The 19,518-nt window shown below is 43.8% G+C and overlaps 2 protein-coding genes across 2 annotated transcripts; both read right to left on the bottom strand.

The window, feature by feature from the left end:
• Positions 1-1,735: 1,735 nt before the first annotated feature.
• Positions 1,736-5,675, bottom strand: dok3 (docking protein 3). Its single transcript, XM_062524565.1, has 5 exons — positions 5,483-5,675; positions 4,587-4,883; positions 4,050-4,134; positions 2,934-3,103; positions 1,736-2,743 (listed from the first exon to the last, which is right to left on the bottom strand). Exons 1-5 carry the CDS (start codon positions 5,537-5,539, stop codon positions 1,883-1,885), a joined length of 1,470 nt encoding a protein of 489 aa, XP_062380549.1. The 5' UTR covers positions 5,540-5,675; the 3' UTR covers positions 1,736-1,882.
• A 183-nt stretch (positions 5,676-5,858) lies between these two features.
• Positions 5,859-17,049, bottom strand: ddx41 (DEAD (Asp-Glu-Ala-Asp) box polypeptide 41). The gene is made up of 17 exons (XM_062524959.1): positions 16,868-17,049; positions 16,324-16,419; positions 15,776-15,929; positions 15,219-15,293; positions 15,047-15,107; positions 14,803-14,939; positions 14,559-14,631; positions 14,298-14,451; positions 13,165-13,301; positions 12,113-12,275; positions 11,836-11,967; positions 9,211-9,282; positions 9,018-9,114; positions 7,051-7,200; positions 6,861-6,932; positions 6,573-6,683; positions 5,859-6,339 (listed from the first exon to the last, which is right to left on the bottom strand). Exons 1-17 carry the CDS (start codon positions 16,892-16,894, stop codon positions 6,203-6,205), a joined length of 1,848 nt encoding a protein of 615 aa, XP_062380943.1. The 5' UTR covers positions 16,895-17,049; the 3' UTR covers positions 5,859-6,202.
• Between the last annotated feature and the right edge of the window lie 2,469 nt (positions 17,050-19,518).

Here is a 19,518-nt window from a genome sequence, read left to right as displayed (position 1 = left end):
ACCCTTCATGCAAACAAACAAAATATATATTTTTTATGCGCACCAATTCACCTGCCTTGTGCACCAACTCATTTATGTGCAGTCATTAATTACTGTTGTATTGGTAAAAGAGTTATAAAAGTCAACTTCCTTTTCCCCAGGGAGTCTGTCATTTAGCCTGGCAGATAGGGTGTCTCTGGGCGGAGGAGGGGGGAGGCAGGGGTATAAGGCAAGGGACTCCCAAGGTGGAGAGGGAACACAACTTCACTCAGGACTCAAGAGAGAGTAGAAGTGTGATCGGAAGGGCTGCGATATAAATTCAACATTTTACTGAGGAATTTTCATGACTGAGGATTTTTCTTGGCTTGAGACAAGTCATCACTGCTCTAACTAATATAACTCTACAGTTTTGTTTTGTTTTGTTTGTCTTTCCTGCACCTGCAATGTCCTCAAAGGCAAAACATCTCAATTGGTCGGAGGGGAACATTCGGGGTCGACTGGCTGAAGAACTTTCCGATCCATCCAGGCTTGCGCTCAGCGACTCTAGAAATTGGCTATCCTCAACCGCTCCGCTGCACTCATTCACATCCACTGCGGGTGTTGCTGTAGGCCAGTATGGCCACGCAGTGGACGTCTCCCTGGATAATTCGACGTCTGGAACTAAAATGAGCGAGGGTTCTCTTGGCATCGCCGGGGTCCTGTCTGGAGGTCAAGGAGGCAACACCAAACCGCAAGGCGGCCCACAGAAGCACCGGCGAGTCGCCGCCAATGCTAGGGAGCGTCGGAGGATGCACGGGCTTAACCATGCTTTTGACAAACTCAGGAGTGTCATACCGTCAATGGAGAACGAGAAGAAGCTTTCCAAATACGACACACTTCAGATGGCACAGATATACATCAATGAACTGTCCGAGTTATTAGACGGTGTGGTGCAGTCGGACTGTCGTGGACCGAGAGCGACCTGCATGCCTCAAGACTGCCTGAGACGGGAGGATTCGATTCAGTCGTTCTCACCTGACAGTCTGACGCGGACCGGCCTCGTATACGCAATGGATCCATCCCAGCCTGCCATACACCTGGTGGGAGATGCCCGTAACGCCGAAGACACTGTCGGGCGTTTGCTCATACTGTCCACTTCCAAGTCGGATTTTTCGAAGGACAAGAACGAATGTGGAGGGTCTAATGGAAGCGATGGTGAATCTTCGCTCTTGAGTGATGTCGAGGACGGTCACGGCTTGACTCAATGACAGAAACGTTATCTCCAGTGACTCTTTAAATGCACAAAAAATAGAACAAAACTTTCAAATGAATCTGTCTGTGTTATAGTAGACAAAACAAACCAAATAGGTACTGTAGATATCTGTAAGGTTAGTTAACATTATCATATAAATCTGTCAATGGCTTAAAATGCAGTGCAAAACTCCACATCCTTTGGAATATCTGGATATCTTGATTTAGTATAAATACTCTCATGAATAACCAGGCTCTTTAGTTGCACTTTATTTGCCTCACCATAGTCCTAACCTTAATATAGTCTTTTCTTTTGAATGTAATGTCTATGATCATGAACTGTTTCAAAATGAGCTATTTATGTATTTTATTGAGTTGTGTCTGTATGTCAAATCAATGCGTTGTTGAATAAAGTAAACGTCATTTTGTATTCATGTCTTTCACTTTTAAACATGTGCTTGTGTGTGTGTGTGTGTGTGTGTGTGTGTGTGTGTGTGTGTGGTAGCAGACATACAGGAAGGTCAGGACACTCCTCATCAGTCACCACACAAACATATGAATGCATTTCTTACGTTGATTAATCATTAGTAGCGTAGTTTTACGTAGTTTTAATTATTTATTACAATAATAGGAGCTCCTCGAGCCATAGTTCTACAGGATTTATTTCCCCTTGTCACATGTCAAAGTTTTTTGGATAAATGGCGTCATCCGAGTCTGTTCTTTCTGTGGGGAGAGTTGGGTGGATCTGGAGCTTGGCCCGGTCTTTGAACAGGATGTTTGCGAGTGTTTGTTTGAAGTTGACAGGGATCTCGGAGGTGGTGGTGATAACGTGAGCGCCTCCTTCTTCACTCCTCTCCCTCTCCTCCTCCTCCTCCTCCCCGTCCTCCTCCACCACCACCACCCTCTCCTCTGGTGTTCTGACCGGACTTCTTCTCAAGGTCGGGGGAGGAGGAAGGGATGGATGATCCAGCACCCTGCTGTAGACACAATCCTGCTCCTGGCTGTTAGACGCGTCCTCGTAACAGTCCTCCATACCGCTCAGCTTAGAGTAAACCATAGAATCGTCGTCGGGCTGGTGGCCAGATTCGCTCCCGACGGAGGTGTACCTCTCGTCCTCGGCCTCCTCCCTGCTGTCCCGGGACGGCAGGCTCGGGAGCATGCTGAGCGTCATCCTGGGCGGTTTGGGCTGGGCCCTCGGACTTGGCTGCATCTCGATGACGGAGTAGACGTCCTTCGGGGGGCTGGCGGGTGGCGGTTGGGGCCTGGTGGGGAGCTCTGGCAGGGAGATGTTCCAGCGTGGCAGCGTCGGGGGCACCGTGGAGCCCCTGGACTTGTCGAAGGACGGGGGTTTGGGGATAGGCGTCGGAGTCACAGGCTCTGGGGGTGGGGCTGGCCTGGGCTCCAGTTGTCTGGTTTGAAGGGCAATGGCCTCATCCATGGTCCGGTAAATGTCCGACCCTTGCTTTGATAAGAAAGTAAAGTGGCCCTCCCCAGATTCACAGCGCCTGCCAGCCTCAATTGTAACCCCTCCCTCCTAAGGGGAAACATCACAGAGGTCAGAGGATCTTTTCAACTCCACAATTACATTTCTACACAATGGTTTTGGAAATATTCCTCACATATATCTCACACGCACATCTTTTGGTTTATATAAAGCACATTGAATGACCTCTGTGTATGAAATGCGCTATACAATTAAACTTGACATAAACAAATAGTCATACCTTCAAAGTCCCAAATCTGCGTAAGAGTCGGTAGGGCCAGCAATAGATGGTCTTTGAAGTGTCGAGGTCCAGGAGAGACAGGGAATCTGTGCCGGGACAGAGAGTATAGCTGCCTGCCAAACGACACCGCGTCGCAGCCTCTGTCTGTTGAACTTTGACCTGATACTGACCTGGGGAAAGAGAGCAGTGTGGTCAGTTGTCAGAGGAATGAGGAAGACGAAACAGATTGTACAGGAATGCTCAGGTCTCAGTTAGGCCAAAGTTGCAGCTAGCACCGGCAAGAATAGAATGGAATATATACTTTTTTGATCCTGTGAGGGAAATTTGTTTCTCTGCATTTAACCCAATTTAACCAAATTAGTGAACACACACAGCACACAGTGAACGCACAATGAGGTGAATTACACACTAACCCAGAGCAGTGAGCTGCCTGCCCAACCAGCGGTGCTCGGGGAGCACTAACCAGTAGGCTACGGCTGCCCCCCAATGAATCTTATAGCAGAATGATAGTCACAGAATGGTGCCATAGTTATGGTGCACAAAACAATACACTCCCATATCTATAACTACAGACTACACACTATGGCCTACAGCAACATGGAGTGGGTGCCTTGTGCAACCAGAGTCACCTGATCATGATAGATAGATACTTAATGATCCCTAAGGGGAAATTCAAGATATGCCAAATTAGTGATTTAAATGGTGTTTCCTCAATTCATGCATGCCATAGTACATGTTTGCAGCTGGAAGTGTCTTGTCAAACAGCTTAGTAGAAAGTTCAGTTTGTTAAGACATGTAAAACACATGCAGTAGACTATGTGGCTTGTACATTTATATACATTTCAACATTGAAAAGAAAAATGTGAGGTGAGCATGGTTTAATATGATTAGTCTAACAAAAAACTGTAAGAACACCCACTTCTTACAACTCCATTAATTTATGTAATTGATTGGTGTTAAATGTGGAGAGGATGTTGACATCAAAGGAATATCACCTCACATTTTCCACTGTGTTAAGAAACATCCGGTTACTCAAGACATCGATGCGTCAAGCTTACAAGTGATTATTATCTAGCTGGATTTGTTTCCTACAAAAGAGTATCTTTTTTTTTTTACCTGACTTCCAACTTGAATAGAGTTCATTTTCTGCCATGGAGGTGTCCTCCTGTGTTCTCCTTGCATCTGGAGTCCCATCATTTTTCTGTAAATGCATGGAGTTGATAACTGCTTACCAAAATAAACTGAGTCACATCTTCATTTGCTGCTGTACCCTATCAGTATTTGGATGGAGAACGGCAAGCTGGCCATTACTCAACACCAGAGCTAGATGAGGAAGTAGAATGGTTGGCTATCTCAACTTCCCCTATTTGAATCAGGCGCCCCAGCCGTCTTCTGTAGGCTACAAAAACAGAACCCTTACAAATCTAATCTATTCCCACGACCACAACCTTTACATTGGCAAACGTTAAAACGATAGATAGGCCATGACCACCACTCGACATGTTAATGTTTAAAGGAAATTCTGAATGGTACACCATGACACACACAACACAATACACCTACAATTATTGATCACTTTGTCATTAACTCTACACAAGGCTATCAGTTAATACATACAGACCAGAGGACACATTATAGGCCTAGTTTGCCTACCTGAAATGCCACTTCACAAAGAATCTGGTGCCAGCCTTCGACCGTCGGCGTGGCGATGGTGTAGGTGCGCTGGGCAGTGTTCAGGTCGAAGGCGCTGAAGTCGGCCGGGCAGTTCTCCTCCGGGGCCAGGACGATGCTGAAGCAGTCAGAGAGACGGATGACTCTCTTCTCCATCTTCTTCAGGCCCGGAGGCCTGGCTGAAGTCCCAGGCCCATCCCGCACCTCGTACAGCTCTATCCGGCCGATGCCAGAAGAACTGGGCTGGAAAAGTATCATCCAAGTCCTTTTCCAAGACTTCTGTAGAAGGCATAACCCCACACACACACCGAGACAGCCAGATTTAAACCCAGACCGTATAAAAAAGGAAATGATACGGTATTGAGGAATTTTGTTCACCGCGGCACTATAAGTGGTCCCTCCACAGGGACCTGTGAAGAACCAACCAGCCGAAGGGAGAAGGGAAGAGGAAGAGGAAGGGGGGGGGGTTGGGGGTGCAGTGGAACACCCGTTTGGTCTCCGAACACATGCATGATTCATGCTCATTAAATGGAGGCAATCCAAACCCAATCACAGGAGGGGTTTTAATGTCTGCTTTCCTCCTTTTGCATTATTAATGGTGTAGCAATAACACCGCAGAGCCTTGAGACATTAGTCTCCAAGTAAAGTAGCATTAATTAATCCTTAGTTATTATTTCCCTCACAAAGCACCAAAGTTGGCCCACATACACGAGCTTACTAGGTACATGAATTAATGTAGTCAACACAAGATGGAAGTCATCGAGGCATTGCAAGAGCTGAAAAGCCACTGAAAAGCCACCCTATTTCCACCCTCACCACATGCTGTTCAGTATGCTGACATTCAATAAATCAACACGTAAGAGTAAGTATCTACTCACCTTCCCAAATTTCATTCCTTGAATCATTACCAGGCCTTCTTTTTCTACAATATCCATTGCTTGCCTGCTGTCGGCAGCTTCAGCAAAGCTAGAAACAGAGTAAAGCCACTTGGATGGTCACCCTTGCGCAGCCCTCTTGAGCTGAGGGCTGAAGACACTACAGAGGTGTCCGTGCTTGCCTTATCATGTGCGCACACACACACACACATACACACACACGCACGCACGCCTTTTCTTAGAGACTACCTCAGAAACTTTCCGTCACGTCTAATTGTGTAGGTCATGCTGATAGTGCAACAGATCATATCAGATTGTGTTACCAACGCCTACCAAGGACAAATATCTATCGACAACAGAAGAAGCACTAACACGTCGATGTGCTTAAAAACTTTATTTACATATTTTCATGAAGTCATAGGCAAGGACAAAAAGGACACCGTATGAAGATTAAAGAGATGCATTTTCTTTCTACAGAGTTTTGCAGGCTGTGATGACTTGCACGAAGGTCAGTTGCTTGGCATGTACACCACATCGCACCACACCAACAGGCCTAAAACAAGCCACCCAGAACTACAAAACCACAGTTTGCCCAAAACGTTGCAGAAGTATAAAACCTATGTGAACATGATACTGCACTGTACACAACGATTGGTCCGATACCAAAAATACTTTCTTGGCTTTGACCTTGAAGTATTCGACACGGCTGCTGACAAAGCCGACTCAGAAGTCCATAGAACTGTGAGCCAGGTAGTCTTTGCGGCCGATGTTGGTGACCTGCTTGGTCTGCACGGCCTCCAGTTTGGGACAGTCTGTGATACGATGGCCCAGGCCACCGCAGAATGTACAACCTCTTTCTCCTGAGGGGAACAAACAAAACACTTACTTGCAGACATATTCAAAACAAACAAACAAACATACAATAAAGACAGGCAATGAAAGACCCAGTCACTGCACACCAACACATTTTATGGGACATACTATGCACCAAATCTCACAGAGCAGGAGATGTATGTACTCACTTATAAACAAACAGTCAAAAGTAATACTTTAAACATTTCAGTGAAATTTCTCCAGAAGATTTCAGACTTACCTCCAATGTCGAGCATGGTCTCGTCCCCTGTCTGCAAAATCTGTAGAACTGGTGGGACTTTCTGCTTTGCTTCGATTAACAAGGCCTTTAGGTCCATGAGTACAGACTCATCTGTGTAAAAAGCACAATTGTAAGCCTAACCCCAAACTGTCGGGTCATCTGTGGTCGGAAACCTTCTATAAGTCCTTTCTAAATATAACAGCACCAGCGTATTTCTGGTGTGAAGAGAATACTAGTCTGAGGCGGTCGTCTAACCACAACTTAACACGTGATGATCATTTTACTTACCGCAGCCCTTGTTGATAAATGTTGTTGCAATTCCAGTCTTCCCTGAACGTCCTGTTCTTCCTATTCTGTGCACTAGGAAACAGACAGGTCCATTAATCACATTAGCTTCAGCAGTAGACAGCAGACAGCAACAGAAAACCACACGCGATCTTAAACAGGTCTTCTGAATCTTTGAGTCGTAAGGACCTACCATAGTTCTCGATCTCCTCTGGCATGTCATAGTTGACCACATGCTGTATGGCTGGGAAGTCCAGACCTTTGGAAGCAACGTCAGTGGCCACCAAGACATCCTTCTTCCCCTCTTTAAATGCCTCAATGGCTTTGGTTCGCTCTTCTTGATCTGAAAGGTAGGGAAAGAGAACCAATTGAAGAACAAAGAGACAAAAAGAGAATGAGATGCTGGTAACAGGGAGAGCATATAGTACACTAACCTACTCTCAAAAGGTCAGGGATGTTCAGCTTTCGGGTGAAATTGGTCAGCCTTTGTTTCAGTTAATTCTTTGAGATGAGGAAATGATTTGTCCAATGATTTTAACGTTTTTAATTACACTACATCGCCTCCCTACGCCTCCCGACCCTGTCAACAGGATGACAGGATGACACGTCCAAAGACATGAAGCATTCTGGACTTTTGCTCTGGGGGCGCTGCTTCCGGGGGGCCTGGGCGGCGGGGCGGATCAGACTGTGTGTCCTGGTCGGGCCGTGGTGTGTGTTCGCGTGGTGTTGTGGTTGGGGTGGGGCTGGCGCGGGCCCCGTTCTCTCTGCTCGCGGATGGTGGTGGGGGGTGTCTGCGGATGGGTGGCGCCGCCTGTGGGCGGACTCTGGCTGGCCATGCTCAGCCATGCTGCTCCGACGCGCGGTTCAGAGGTGGTGTGTGGGTTCGCCTGGGGGGGGGGGGGGCATTGGGGGGGGCATTGTGGGTGGGTGGATGTTGCGTGCGTGGTGGGTGGGTGGATGTTTGCATGCGTGGTGGACGATGTGCGGGATGCCTCTTCGGGTTTAACTGGGTAACCTATTCCTACGCACCTGTCCCCACAAAAGAGGTGTGTAAAAGCGTTTTGTAAACCCTCTATAGTATAACCATTTATATCACCATTGATATACTTATTAATACTTAATATGACTTACAGTAATACTAACACACTCTATTTCTCTTCCCTTTCCCCTATACCTCACCTGTGAGGTAAACCATTACCAGCCATCAACCATCTCTGTGCCTGTCCCTCATCACACCTGAAGTCACATCCCTCTGACTGCCCTACCATCGCCATTGCCTTCGCCATCCCTATGACTGCCCTAACATCGCCTGCTGTGGTTCCCTGCCCGAATCTTTGGCCCTCGGATCCCAGCGACCCATCACCTTCAGAAATAACTAATGGATTACTAATGGACAATTTATTCCCTACACTGGACTATTTGAACTTTCATTGTCATTGTAACTTTCAAACTACAAATGACTGTACTGTAACTGACCCAAGGCAGATGGGTTGGGCCCTTGAGTCGTGGGTCTGTCTGAGGTTTCTTCCTATATGTATCTCCAATTCTAGGGAGTTTTTCCTTGCCCCTGTTACTCATGGGCTCTCTTTGAATGTCTAACACTCTGTAAAGCGCCTTGAGACATGTGTAATGTATTGGCGCTCTATAAGCGACATTAAATTGAAATTGAAAATTGAAATCGCCATTTCATGCTTCTACTGAAATGCCCTACTTTCATGATATAATACCACAGTACCTGAAACCTTTTACATTTTCCATACATTTCATCCGAAAGTAAGCCTAGCGAGCTAGACCCATAGCAGGGCTCTGTCGGAAGGGTGGGATAAACGGTTGTCTTTCAGATTCTCTCTCCATGCAACAGGATAGCGCTAAACAAATCATCTTCTTGTTTTCAAGTGGCAGGATGCTTAACGGTCGCAACTTCTGATCGCATGTCAGTCATCATTATGTTAAGCCCGTCCAACGACTTTTTACACAAATGTGATTGGTTCGGTGATCGCTGCCAAAGCCCAGCTAGACTACCCCGGTAGCAAATTAGACTTGCTGCCGCTAGGGGCTTCTAGATTTCTAGGGTACCCGAAAGCCAGATATCCTGAACTTTTTGTGAGTAGTGCATGTCAGAGAGCGACGCCTAGTGACCGAATTCCACCATCTATTTACCTTTCCCTCCATGGATGGCAACAGCTTCCACGCCCTTTAGAAGAAGATACTCATGAATGGCATCCACATCAGCCTTTTTCTCCGCAAATATCAACACCTGTGAGAGGCGGGAAAAAAACAGAGGAATATTAGGAGTGAGATGAGGACCGAAAAACGATGTTCAAGTGATGTTTTTTAGGAAAGGAAGTCTTACTGGTGGAGGGGTTTTCTGCAGACACTCCAGAAGATAGACCATTTTAGCCTCTTCTTTCACGTACTCCACTTCCTGTTAACAGAGATGAAGACACACGTTGGTGACTCTTTCCCCTTCTTTCCATCATGACGAAAAATATGACCAAACTACGCACAGGGCTGACAACGGCGTCAATACAGAATTACAAAAACGGATGAAACTATGAATGCTGCCAACATACCTCTCTCTCTAAAAAACGAAATGACAATGAAGTGCTATCACTAGAGGAGACTGCCAACTCAAGACTGCTCTCAAAAGCCACAAAAATCACACAGGACTAGTTCTCACCCTGGTCACTAACTGTTTGAACTCTTGCCCTCAGGGGGATGTCTAAAAACAAGGACTAGCAGGTTTAGGAATAGTTTCTTTCCCAAGGCAATATCAATTTTAAATGAGGCTAAACTTTTTTAATAATGCTATTTGCATTGTTCTTCAGCCCTTTACGCTCATTTATATTTTTTCATTATTATTTATCACTTGCTTTAATCATTTATCACACAGGCGGCATGGAGGATGTTTGCAATGTTGCAATGGAGGGTGGAAGGATGTATTGAAACGTGTGTATGCATGTGTATGTGTGTGTGTGTGTGTGTGTGTGTGTGTGTGTGTGTGTGTGTGTGTGTGTGTGTGTGTGGAGGGTGTAAATTTGCAATGAAGGTGTTGTAAATGGATTTTTATAGTGTATATGTGTTGATGCACTTTGCTGGAGTGGCTCTTAAATGCAATGACAATAAAGACATTCTATTCTATTCTTCTTACTATTCTATTAGGGAAGAAACAGTAAATGAATGTAGATATTTAAGGCTTAACTCAATGTAATTTCAGACTTAGTTACAATATTATAACGTATTTAAGCAGGACTTCCACCCATTTTCACTGACTCCATCACACAACCTGTCCATTAGTTTTCAAAGATCTTGCAATCCATGAAATTCCCATGACTTTTCACAGCCAACAAGAACGCACATTAAGTCAAGACCGTAGCCATGGAGTCATGGTCGTTTGGGATCTGTGGTATAGAAAATAAATCCAGATATTGGATGCTGTGGTCAAAAAAGTGAAAAACTTGGTTGTGCAACATCCGAGTGTGCTTCCTGGTTATGCCTTTGTGTGGCGACTACACTACCATGGTTCCATGACGTGATCATGTAATGCATTCAGAGCAGCCTAAAGAGAGAGGAGGGGCGCATGATGACACCAATCGGACAGGAATAGACCATGGCACGGGGTAAGAAGACGAGCAAAAACTGATCTGTCTAGTTAAAAATAGCTCAGTCTAGCGTGCAATTAATTTGGTTTGAACATTGAACGCACGATTGCATATGACGGATGAATGTACTTACAGTGGAATGCACACTAGTAAACAATTGTTTATAGTTGCTAGCAGATCAGCACTACTTTAGTTAGCACTTAGTAAGAGTACTGATCAAATGCCACAGGAGAGGAAGGGCAGAGAGAAAGTGGTGCATGGTTTCTCAGAAATACTGAGTGAGCAGTCTGCTTTTTGCAATTGGTATTTTGCAATGGTATGCAACATTCACATACATTGAGCGATGATGCAAGATTGGATCATTGTGCAAGTCAGGTCAGTATTTTCTTAGCAATTCTCTCACCTCTGCACTCCTTTTCACAGTCAGATATTGAAAGAGGCGCTACGGATTTTGCAGGAAGTCGTGTTTGTTTGCATTTATGTTTATGCTTAAATGTATTATTAACAGATGTTTTTGTGCAAAAAACATCAATTGCCATATTTTAACACCAAGGGCCAAACAAAGTATGGCAGAGAATAAGCGTAACCCTACCTTGAGAGATTCCCATTTTGAGAAATTTTGAATATTGGGGGGATATTGTAGCCTGACGAGCCAGACCCACATCAAGATGTAGGGTCTGGACACTCACGGTAGACAGGGCGCAATCGGATGGGTGGGATAAACAGTTGTCTTTCAAATTCCCTCCCCGCAATAGGATAATGCTAAACGAATCATCTTCTTGTTTTCAAGCAGCAGGATGCGTAACCTTCCCTCTCCACGCAATAGGATAACGCTAAACGAATCATCTTCTTGTTTTCAAATAACAGGATGCGTTACCGTCGCAACTTCTGGTCGCATGTCAGTCACCATTATGTTAAGCCCACCCACCGACTCTATACACGCTGTGATTGGAACGCTGGTGCTGGGGGTTCTCAGCTCCCTGGCTCAATGGATCGTGCCTAGACTGCCCCGCCAGCCAAATTACATTTGCTGCCGCTAGGGGCGTCTAGATTTCTAGGCTAGGGATATTGACCTTGATCTAAAAGATCTCAGAGGTACAGTACAAGTGGCCCATTAGAATGCAACTCATGCCATAATGCCTTAACCTCTCCAGCATCTAGACTCATGCATTTCATATATCTATAGTGTGCTTCCAAAACGACAGCACAACACAAAACCACAGCACAGATACGGTAAAAAAAAAATGTCTGCATCTGTGCGCATTAGAAACCCAGCACATGACCTTGGAGAAACTAGAACTTGACGCTTCCAGTCGGGCAACAGGGGGCACATCTAATCCGACAGGTAAGTAATAGCCCTCCACTGAAATGCTCACCTGAATGACATCCAAGCTGGCAGCACCTGCTCGCCCCACGTTGATAGTGATGGGCTTGACCAGAGCACTCTTGGCGAAGTTTTGAATCTTCTTGGGCATGGTAGCACTGAACAGCAAGGTTTGTCTTTGACCCTGAAAGTGAACATAACATAAAAAATATATATTCTGAATAAATGTGTAAAGACTTATTTTACCAGGAAGCTGAAAAAGCGTAAGAGCTTACATTTCCGCCGCATTTCGATTCATGTCCTGTTATTCATTCAACTCCAACGCCTACCTTGAAATAGGAGAAAATCGTTCGGATGTCCTCTTCAAAACCCATGTCAATCATTCTGTCAGCCTCATCCAGGGCGAGGTATCGACAGATGTCCAAGCTCACCATCTTCTTCTGGAGCAGGTCCATGAGTCTGCCTGGGGTGGCCACCATCATGTGTACTCCACTGCAATGAACAGATCACTTACATTTTACATTTATTCATCAAGCAGATCCTTATATCCAAAAGCGACTTACAAAAACTGGGAATAATATTCAAGTTACAATGCAGAGGAGACCTAAGGTGGGAATTTGAAAATATAGTACTACAGCAAATACTGAGGATGAGAGTGCAAATGTTTTAAATACTACTGTAGTTCAGGAGAAAGTGGTAGAGGAGAGAAGGAAGGGAAGTGCATGTCAAGTGCATGTTAAGTGCAGGTTAAGGCGGGGATCACATTAGCCAGCGGCAAGCGTAACGCAACACTCAGACCATAATAATAAATCCAAAACATTCTATCTCGTTCCTAATCTTTGTTACTATGTTCTTAGACGAATCTGATTGGTCAATATACCTAAACATTCTAAAACTGATTGTGATGAGCCGAGCATTGCACTTCAAAGTTGAACCAAGTTCAACTTCCAGTTTGCTCAATGCTAGCGTTACACCAGCGTTGTCACCGGTCCGCTGCCGAACCATAGAGGAAACCTGCCGCTTGCCGCTAGCTAGTGTGATCCCCGCCTAAGAGTGCGACAAGTTCCTGTTAAGTTCGTTAGAGGAGCAAGTATTATTAAGTATTATAAAGGTTATTTGACATATTTTGGGTTGAATGATGGCCGTCTTGCTTCCACCTAGCGCCTGTGAGCGGAAAAAACACGCTTGCAAGTTTGTACCACAGGGCCGGTGGCACTGACACACAAAGTCTCGCAGCCTCGCGATCATGCTCATGAAAAGGCAGACTGACCGATTGAGGAGTGCTGTAAAATATACACGCTAAAGCTGTAGGGAAAGCTCTGCACTCTGCAAAACGTAATTGATGGACACAGGGCCTTAATGGGAAGACCTGAAGACTTACTGCTTGACCACCTCCATCTGCTCCTTGACAGACATGCCACCAATGCACAGGGCAGTGCGCATCTGGGGTGCCCCTTCCTCCTCCAGGAGCTTGCAGTAGTACTCAATGATGCTGTGGGTCTGCCTGGCCAACTCTCTCTGCAAAGAGACACCACATTCACATTCACATTCACATTAATAACATTGACCTGTGTGATTCAACAATCTGCTTCAGGATCTAGCTATCTAAAAGCCCACAACGTGATCAACTCAACCGATCGATGGAAAGAACAACATTACTTTACTTAGCATGCACTCATAGTAATGTAATAGACATAAGAGCATGGGTACAGCACAGACATCGAGAACATAAAAACACACGCAAAAAAGGTTCAAAATAATCTCATTGTAGACCAGAGGTATTCAACTTCAATACCCAGTGGGCCAGACAGGAAAACCACTGGGTCCCCGAAAATATGGTGTCGCTTCTTCTGTCATATTTCATATATTTTTTTTTAAAAGAAACCACTGCGGAACATTCTGACTTTAAGCTGCATTGTAAATGCCTCAATCAGGTGATATAACTATCATACGTATTCCTTGTGAAAGAGCCTTGGTAAAAGGTTTCTTGCTTCGGGTTGACGGGTCAATGTCCAAGCTAAATATGCAGGGATGCTATCATAGCTCTCTTGTTCCAAGACTTCGGTTTATTAGGCTACTTGATGTTTGCAGCAATGTAAACAAATACTTGTCGGTCCATACCGACTGGAACTGCCGGTTTCCATCATCAATTTTGCATTTCTTTTTTTGACAGACATGGTTAACGTTGGGCTACAGCTACCAACGCGTAAATTCCTGTGTAGGTTATGGGTACGTTCATAAAAATTGCCACTCCCGAGAGCTCCAAGCTCAATCTGAAACATTTGAACCGTGCGTTATTCTATTTTCAGAGTGTCAGACTACATTTTACGAACGCACCCTAAAGCAGCCCAGTGTGACAGATGCAAGCCGCTCAGCCAATCACTGCTGTCATTTTATTTTATTGAATAAAGCTTTGTTTAGTGAAAACCAGATTTGAAGGCAGTTGGCGTGCAGGCCGCAGGTAAAAATCCAACGGGCCACTAGCTGAATAACCCTGTTGCAGACGATGCTTACCGAAGGGCATATGATGAGGCCGTAGGGCCCTTCACGCTTGTTGAAAGGTAACCTCTTCTCCTGCTCCAAGCAGAACATGATGATGGGCAGAGTGAAGACCAGGGTTTTCCCAGAGCCAGTGAATGCAATGCCAATCATGTCTCGCCCAGAGAGACTACAAGTAAACACAAAAAAACATTTCATTAAAATATGATATAATTCCAAATTGGTTGTCCGATCAGTTATTTTATATATTGCAGAAGGGTATGATTGTGTACTCACATGGTTGGGATTCCTTGGATTTGAATAGGTGTCGGGTGTACAATTCCCTTCTTTTTCAGTCCCTTCAAAATAGCTGTGAGTAGACACCACACACAAGTTCAGATAGGACAGTGAATAGTGGCAGGAGTTGAGTGTGTGTGTGTGTGTGTGTGTATGTGGGGGGGGGGGTGGCGTCACTGTAGCCACTTACACTACAATGACGTTATATAGACTCGCACCCCCCATGACACAAAAGATCTCTTACCCTGAGGGAATTTCATCTCCCTGAAGCTCTTGATTGGTGAAGGAACCGCTTCCCCCTCCACAAGAATGTGATACTTCTTCCTCACTCTATCATGCCTTGCTGGGGGCATAGCTAAGATGTACCGTGGGGGCTTCCAACTGCACAGGTGGCAGAATATACATTCCATTAACATACAACACTACACTTGAACATTACAAAGAGCAAACATTACGAACAAGACCCAAACTGAAGAAAATCTACCAGCCTTGTTCTGATTGGGTCATCATATGTGATGCCTTTAGCCATCTCCTTCACAGACATCAAAGCTGTAAAGACAATATGTATGACTCAGTTTAGCGATCAGTCAGTCATAAGTAAAGCGAAGACAAGATGTGCGAACGTGATTAGAAGTGGTGAATGTACAAAGTCACACTTACCTCTCCCTTCTGCTACACTCTCCAGAATCTTCTCTTCCTCTTTCAGCTGCTTTTCTTTGGCTGATTCTTTGCGAGCTGGAAAAAAAACAAAACATTAACATCACCATCACTTTTCACTAGTGTAAAACTGTAATTTCATAGAAAGTAATTATTTCTGTGTTAATACGGAGTTGCTACTTTAGAGTCTTCTTTAAATTTAAAAGTTCTTTAAAGTAGACTGTACATACTTGAATAGCCATTCTACAGATTTAGAACAAAAGTAAAACATATCTAGCTGAAACTAGTTTTGCCAGTACAACGCACAAAAACCAGTGCACATCAAGCAACTCAACATCTTACTTTTAATTAGTTGCACCAAAAATAACCTGGCAAAGAATCTCAACAGTCTTGCTCTACTGGGGTGTGTTAACAAAATTCCCCTGTTAGCCACTTAGTTGGTTGGCAATGGGAAATTGCTTTGCAACCAACAAAGTTGCATGCAACTTTGGCTTTGGGAACCGCTCCCCCTGAACAGTAGGTCTTAACAGTAGGTATGGGCAGGTAAAGCATATCTGTACCTTCTGCCTTCTCCTTGAGGTGCTGATGCTGGTCCAGCAGGCTTACGTTGGAGCGCGGGCCGAGCCCCTCGTCTTCGTCCCTCTGTTCTCCACCGCTCTCCTTGTTCTCCTCCTCCAGCAGTCCTTTGCCCCGCAGACGCTGGATTTTCTCGAGCTGCATCGCCATGCATGCAGAGCAAACAAGAATTGGGTTTTGTAGCATGTTGACACACAAAAGAAATTTGGTTCCAGTCATTGGTGTTTCTTCAGCAGTAAAGAGAAATATATTATACAATAGAATATGGGGACAGTGCTCATATTATTTAAAAGTAGGTCGAAAAATACAAGAAAAATGTACACATACAAGACAGGCGCAGGGTCTTAAGTGCCACGAGTATACAATCAACTATTTATGAGGGTGACAGTATGGGGATTGGGGAAGAAGAATATCCCAAGTAATGGTACGTCAAATATCTAGATTTGTAAGATGTCATTTGTAGCAATGTCTCAGAGGTTGCAATCTATTCTCCAAATGGAGAAGCAGCATGAGGCTTAGCGATATTCATTACCATCTGCTTTTTCCTCTCCTTGACTGGAATGTATGGCACGTAATCATCTTCCTCCGAGGCTCCTGAGCCGGACTTTTGGTCCTCGTCATAACTCCTCTGTTCAGAAAAAGGTCGTAGTGGATTAACATAAAGCAGGCGAACATTACCACGAACGAAACAACAGTAACTTGCACTTACTTTTCGTTAACATTAACTATTACTATTAGGTTTCCAGTTTATCAGCTAGAAAATACATGCGACAAGTAGCATAGTAAACTACTACTTAAGGCGCAATTTGTTAAATTATTCGCTAACGCCAAGATTGCATTATAGGTATTTTGTAGCACTGGCAACGGTTAGCTAACAAAAGTTAGCTTGGTGGCTTTTTTGAAGTCCCGACATGTATCAACATTGTTTCTTCAGAGAATCAGACAAAGACAACCTATGAACTAACGATGCTGCGACATTATTTAAAACAGAAATAAACAAGCAGCAGTAGAGCAACTAAGTTAGCTAAAATAGCAACATAGCTGTTAGCCACCACGTTAAATAGCCATAGTTCTACCTTTTTAGCTCTGTTTTCAACTTCCATTTTGCGTTTGTAATCACAAGTGCGAATGAATTAAAGCCGAGACTGATTCATATAACTTAGATGATATGAACGTCCCTGTGTATCTTGCAAATTATAAGAGTGGATTTGTAGCAAAACCCTGCCTAGCGTAACCATAGACGAGCGTAACACTCACGTTATCGCCTGTGTGTTTGTTTCGAAGATTCTACGGATACCAGTGAGGACTAGAAAAAACGCGTTTTTCGAGAGGTTCCTAGTTTCTGTGGGATAAAATAAGACAATATAAAATGGCATGTTTTAATCAGTTAAATTGAGTTATTATATATATATATATATATATATATATATATATATATATATATGTGTGTGTGTGTGTGTGTGTGTGTGTGTGTGTGTGTGTCTGTGTGTAAATATGCATTTATGAAGTCTAAAATGCATGTTATGAAGGACTTGGGCAACTTTGTGTTCAATGAGCTTTACCTGATTAAAATTGTGTTGGAAATACTAAATAATCTTAAAGTTCTGTTAAGAGTGTACAACAAAGTCTACTCAAAATCAGCTTAATTTCTTACACAAATCTGTCTGGATGCTCATTTTTAAGATGACCTGCATGTTCAAAGGAAAGTGAGACCAAAACAGAGCTAAAAGAGCATCAGAACAAAGTCCTCTGTTGAGTATAGTGGGAAAGTCAGAACCCACGCTGGACTGTGGGACCTCTGGTTGTGTAAGTCATCTAGACATTTTTGTTGCCACGACTGAAGAGCCACAAACAGATAGATCCAGTGGAGAACCTGAAGGAGAAGGTTTGTTCGGTGCGCAGTCGGCCCTTTGATCTCTTCTGCAGGGGTGACCAGAACTGTGAGTGTGTCGTTTTTGCACTGATTGAGACCAAAAGGGTCACGAGTCACGACACACTCACCATCTGTGAGGCATATAGGCAGAAATGATAATCTCAGTCTGTTGGTAGAACTGGAACCTTTTAAAGATGTCTCAGAACAGATTTGGCCGGGGGAAATGCAGGCCGAGGTTCAAGAGATTATTCAACACAGATGATGCTCAGAAACCAAAAACTGGAACCTCTCACATTCCGAGGATCAACTACTCCTCCTACTGGTTGGTGTTTGTCTGAGAACGTGTCTCTTTCTTTGTGCAAACTAGGCCTACACCTAGATAATATTCTAAAAAAAAAGGCATACATGTCTTTGAACCATTTTTTGTTGATGATAAAGGTAGCTTGGGTTTGAGAATAATTCATAAATTAATTGGGGGGAAAAATGGAAAAAAGGTCTTAAAAAATAGTCAACATCTCCATGTTCAGTACATACAGTTAAAATATTTGTATGACCTTAGTGAATGTAATTATGTATGACCTTAGTGAATGTAATTAACACATACATCAATAACACACTTCCCTGTATGTTATCAGTCTTCATCAAATGAAATTCTACTGTCTAATTCTCTCTATTCTTCCTGTTAAAGCTAGAAGAGTTGTGTACTATAGAGTGAGCGAGAGAGAGAGAGAGAGAGAGAAAGAGAGAGAGGGGTGGGTGGGTTGCAAATGCCTGCTTGCAAAGACCATTACTGTCAGCTCCACAAACCATAAATTTGCAGTGTGCAGAATTGGCAGAATCTGACAGATCCAGGTGAAGAGATTGATGGTCTGGGCCATTAATTATGCATTAGCTGAAATAGACGGGCAAAGCAGTTCCCTCTCTTCACACTGCACACATCTACAGGTATTGATAAGTGGACAAAACATAAACAGACCCTCTCAAAATTGTGCTTTCGGACCTTGACAAAGGCTTGAACTCATTTCAGACCCAACACAGCATCACAGGACTGACTGGGTACACACGCACACACACACTCACAGTTCTATGGCTATGGCTATGGCTATGGCTATGGTTATTTAGCAGACGCCTTTGTCCAAAGCGACATACAAATAAATAACAATACAAATTAAATTAACAGTGAACAATTACAAACTAGGGAGAATAGTAATATTATCAGTAAAACAATAATTTTAAGCACTAACCTAATGAGAAATAAAACAGTGAAATGAGAATAGCAATCAAATAAGTCACTCAGTTAATTATATATAATAATAATAATAACTAAAGCATGGTATGGCTAAATTTAAGGACAATAGCAAAATAAATTTCAAATTCTATCAGTAGACAAATTATAACAAAACAATACTATTATACAAACCATAACACATCACAAACTCAAAGGACTAAGTGCATATTAAATAAATATGCCTTAAGACCCCTCTTAAAATATCCAAAGCTGTTGCTGGAACGGAGAGCACTGGGCAACTCATTCCACCAACACGGAGTTCTACATCCCTTGTGATTCAAAAGCAAAGTGTGACCGAATGGGCTCTTCTCATTTGTCTTTTTATCTATCCTCCCTTTCTTCCTTCCTCTGTCCTCCGGCTCGTTCCCACTGATATAGATAACGAATGATGGGACGGCATCAATGGGATAGTCTATCAAGTGTTCTTTATAGATTCTTAATAAGCTGGAGGACTAAGGAAGGAAGGAAGGGAGGATAGATAAAAAGACAAATGGGAAGAGCCCAATGTCTTTACTGCATAAAGGCACTGGCCTGTCACTGATAGCAGATGATTTAAGATATATACA

Source organism: Sardina pilchardus, chromosome 21 (assembly GCF_963854185.1).
Source record: "Sardina pilchardus chromosome 21, fSarPil1.1, whole genome shotgun sequence".
NCBI classification, from domain to species: Eukaryota; Metazoa; Chordata; class Actinopteri; order Clupeiformes; family Clupeidae; genus Sardina; species Sardina pilchardus.
Note: the sequence above shows the minus strand (reverse complement) of the source record. Positions and strands in the feature narration are given on the sequence as shown.

What these genes read in the sequence shown, in the direction of transcription:
- ddx41 (XM_062524959.1), bottom strand. Translation starts at nt 16,894, where the DNA reads ATGGAAGTTGAAAACAGAGCTAAAAAG. An exon ending in TTGAAAACAGAGCTAAAAAG is followed by an intron (nt 16,420 to 16,867) that starts GTAGAACTATGG and finishes TTTTCTGAACAG; the next exon opens with AGGAGTTATGACGAGGACCA. An exon ending in CCTCAAGGAGAAGGCAGAAG is followed by an intron (nt 15,294 to 15,775) that starts GTACAGATATGC and finishes TTTTTTTTCCAG; the next exon opens with CTCGCAAAGAATCAGCCAAA.
- dok3 (XM_062524565.1), bottom strand. Translation starts at nt 5,539, where the DNA reads ATGGATATTGTAGAAAAAGAAGGCCTGGTAATGATTCAAGGAATGAAA. An exon ending in TTTGTGAAGTGGCATTTCAG is followed by an intron (nt 4,135 to 4,586) that starts GTAGGCAAACTA and finishes ATGCATTTACAG; the next exon opens with AAAAATGATGGGACTCCAGA. An exon ending in CTATTCAAGTTGGAAGTCAG is followed by an intron (nt 3,104 to 4,049) that starts GTAAAAAAAAAA and finishes CTCTTTCCCCAG; the next exon opens with GTCAGTATCAGGTCAAAGTT.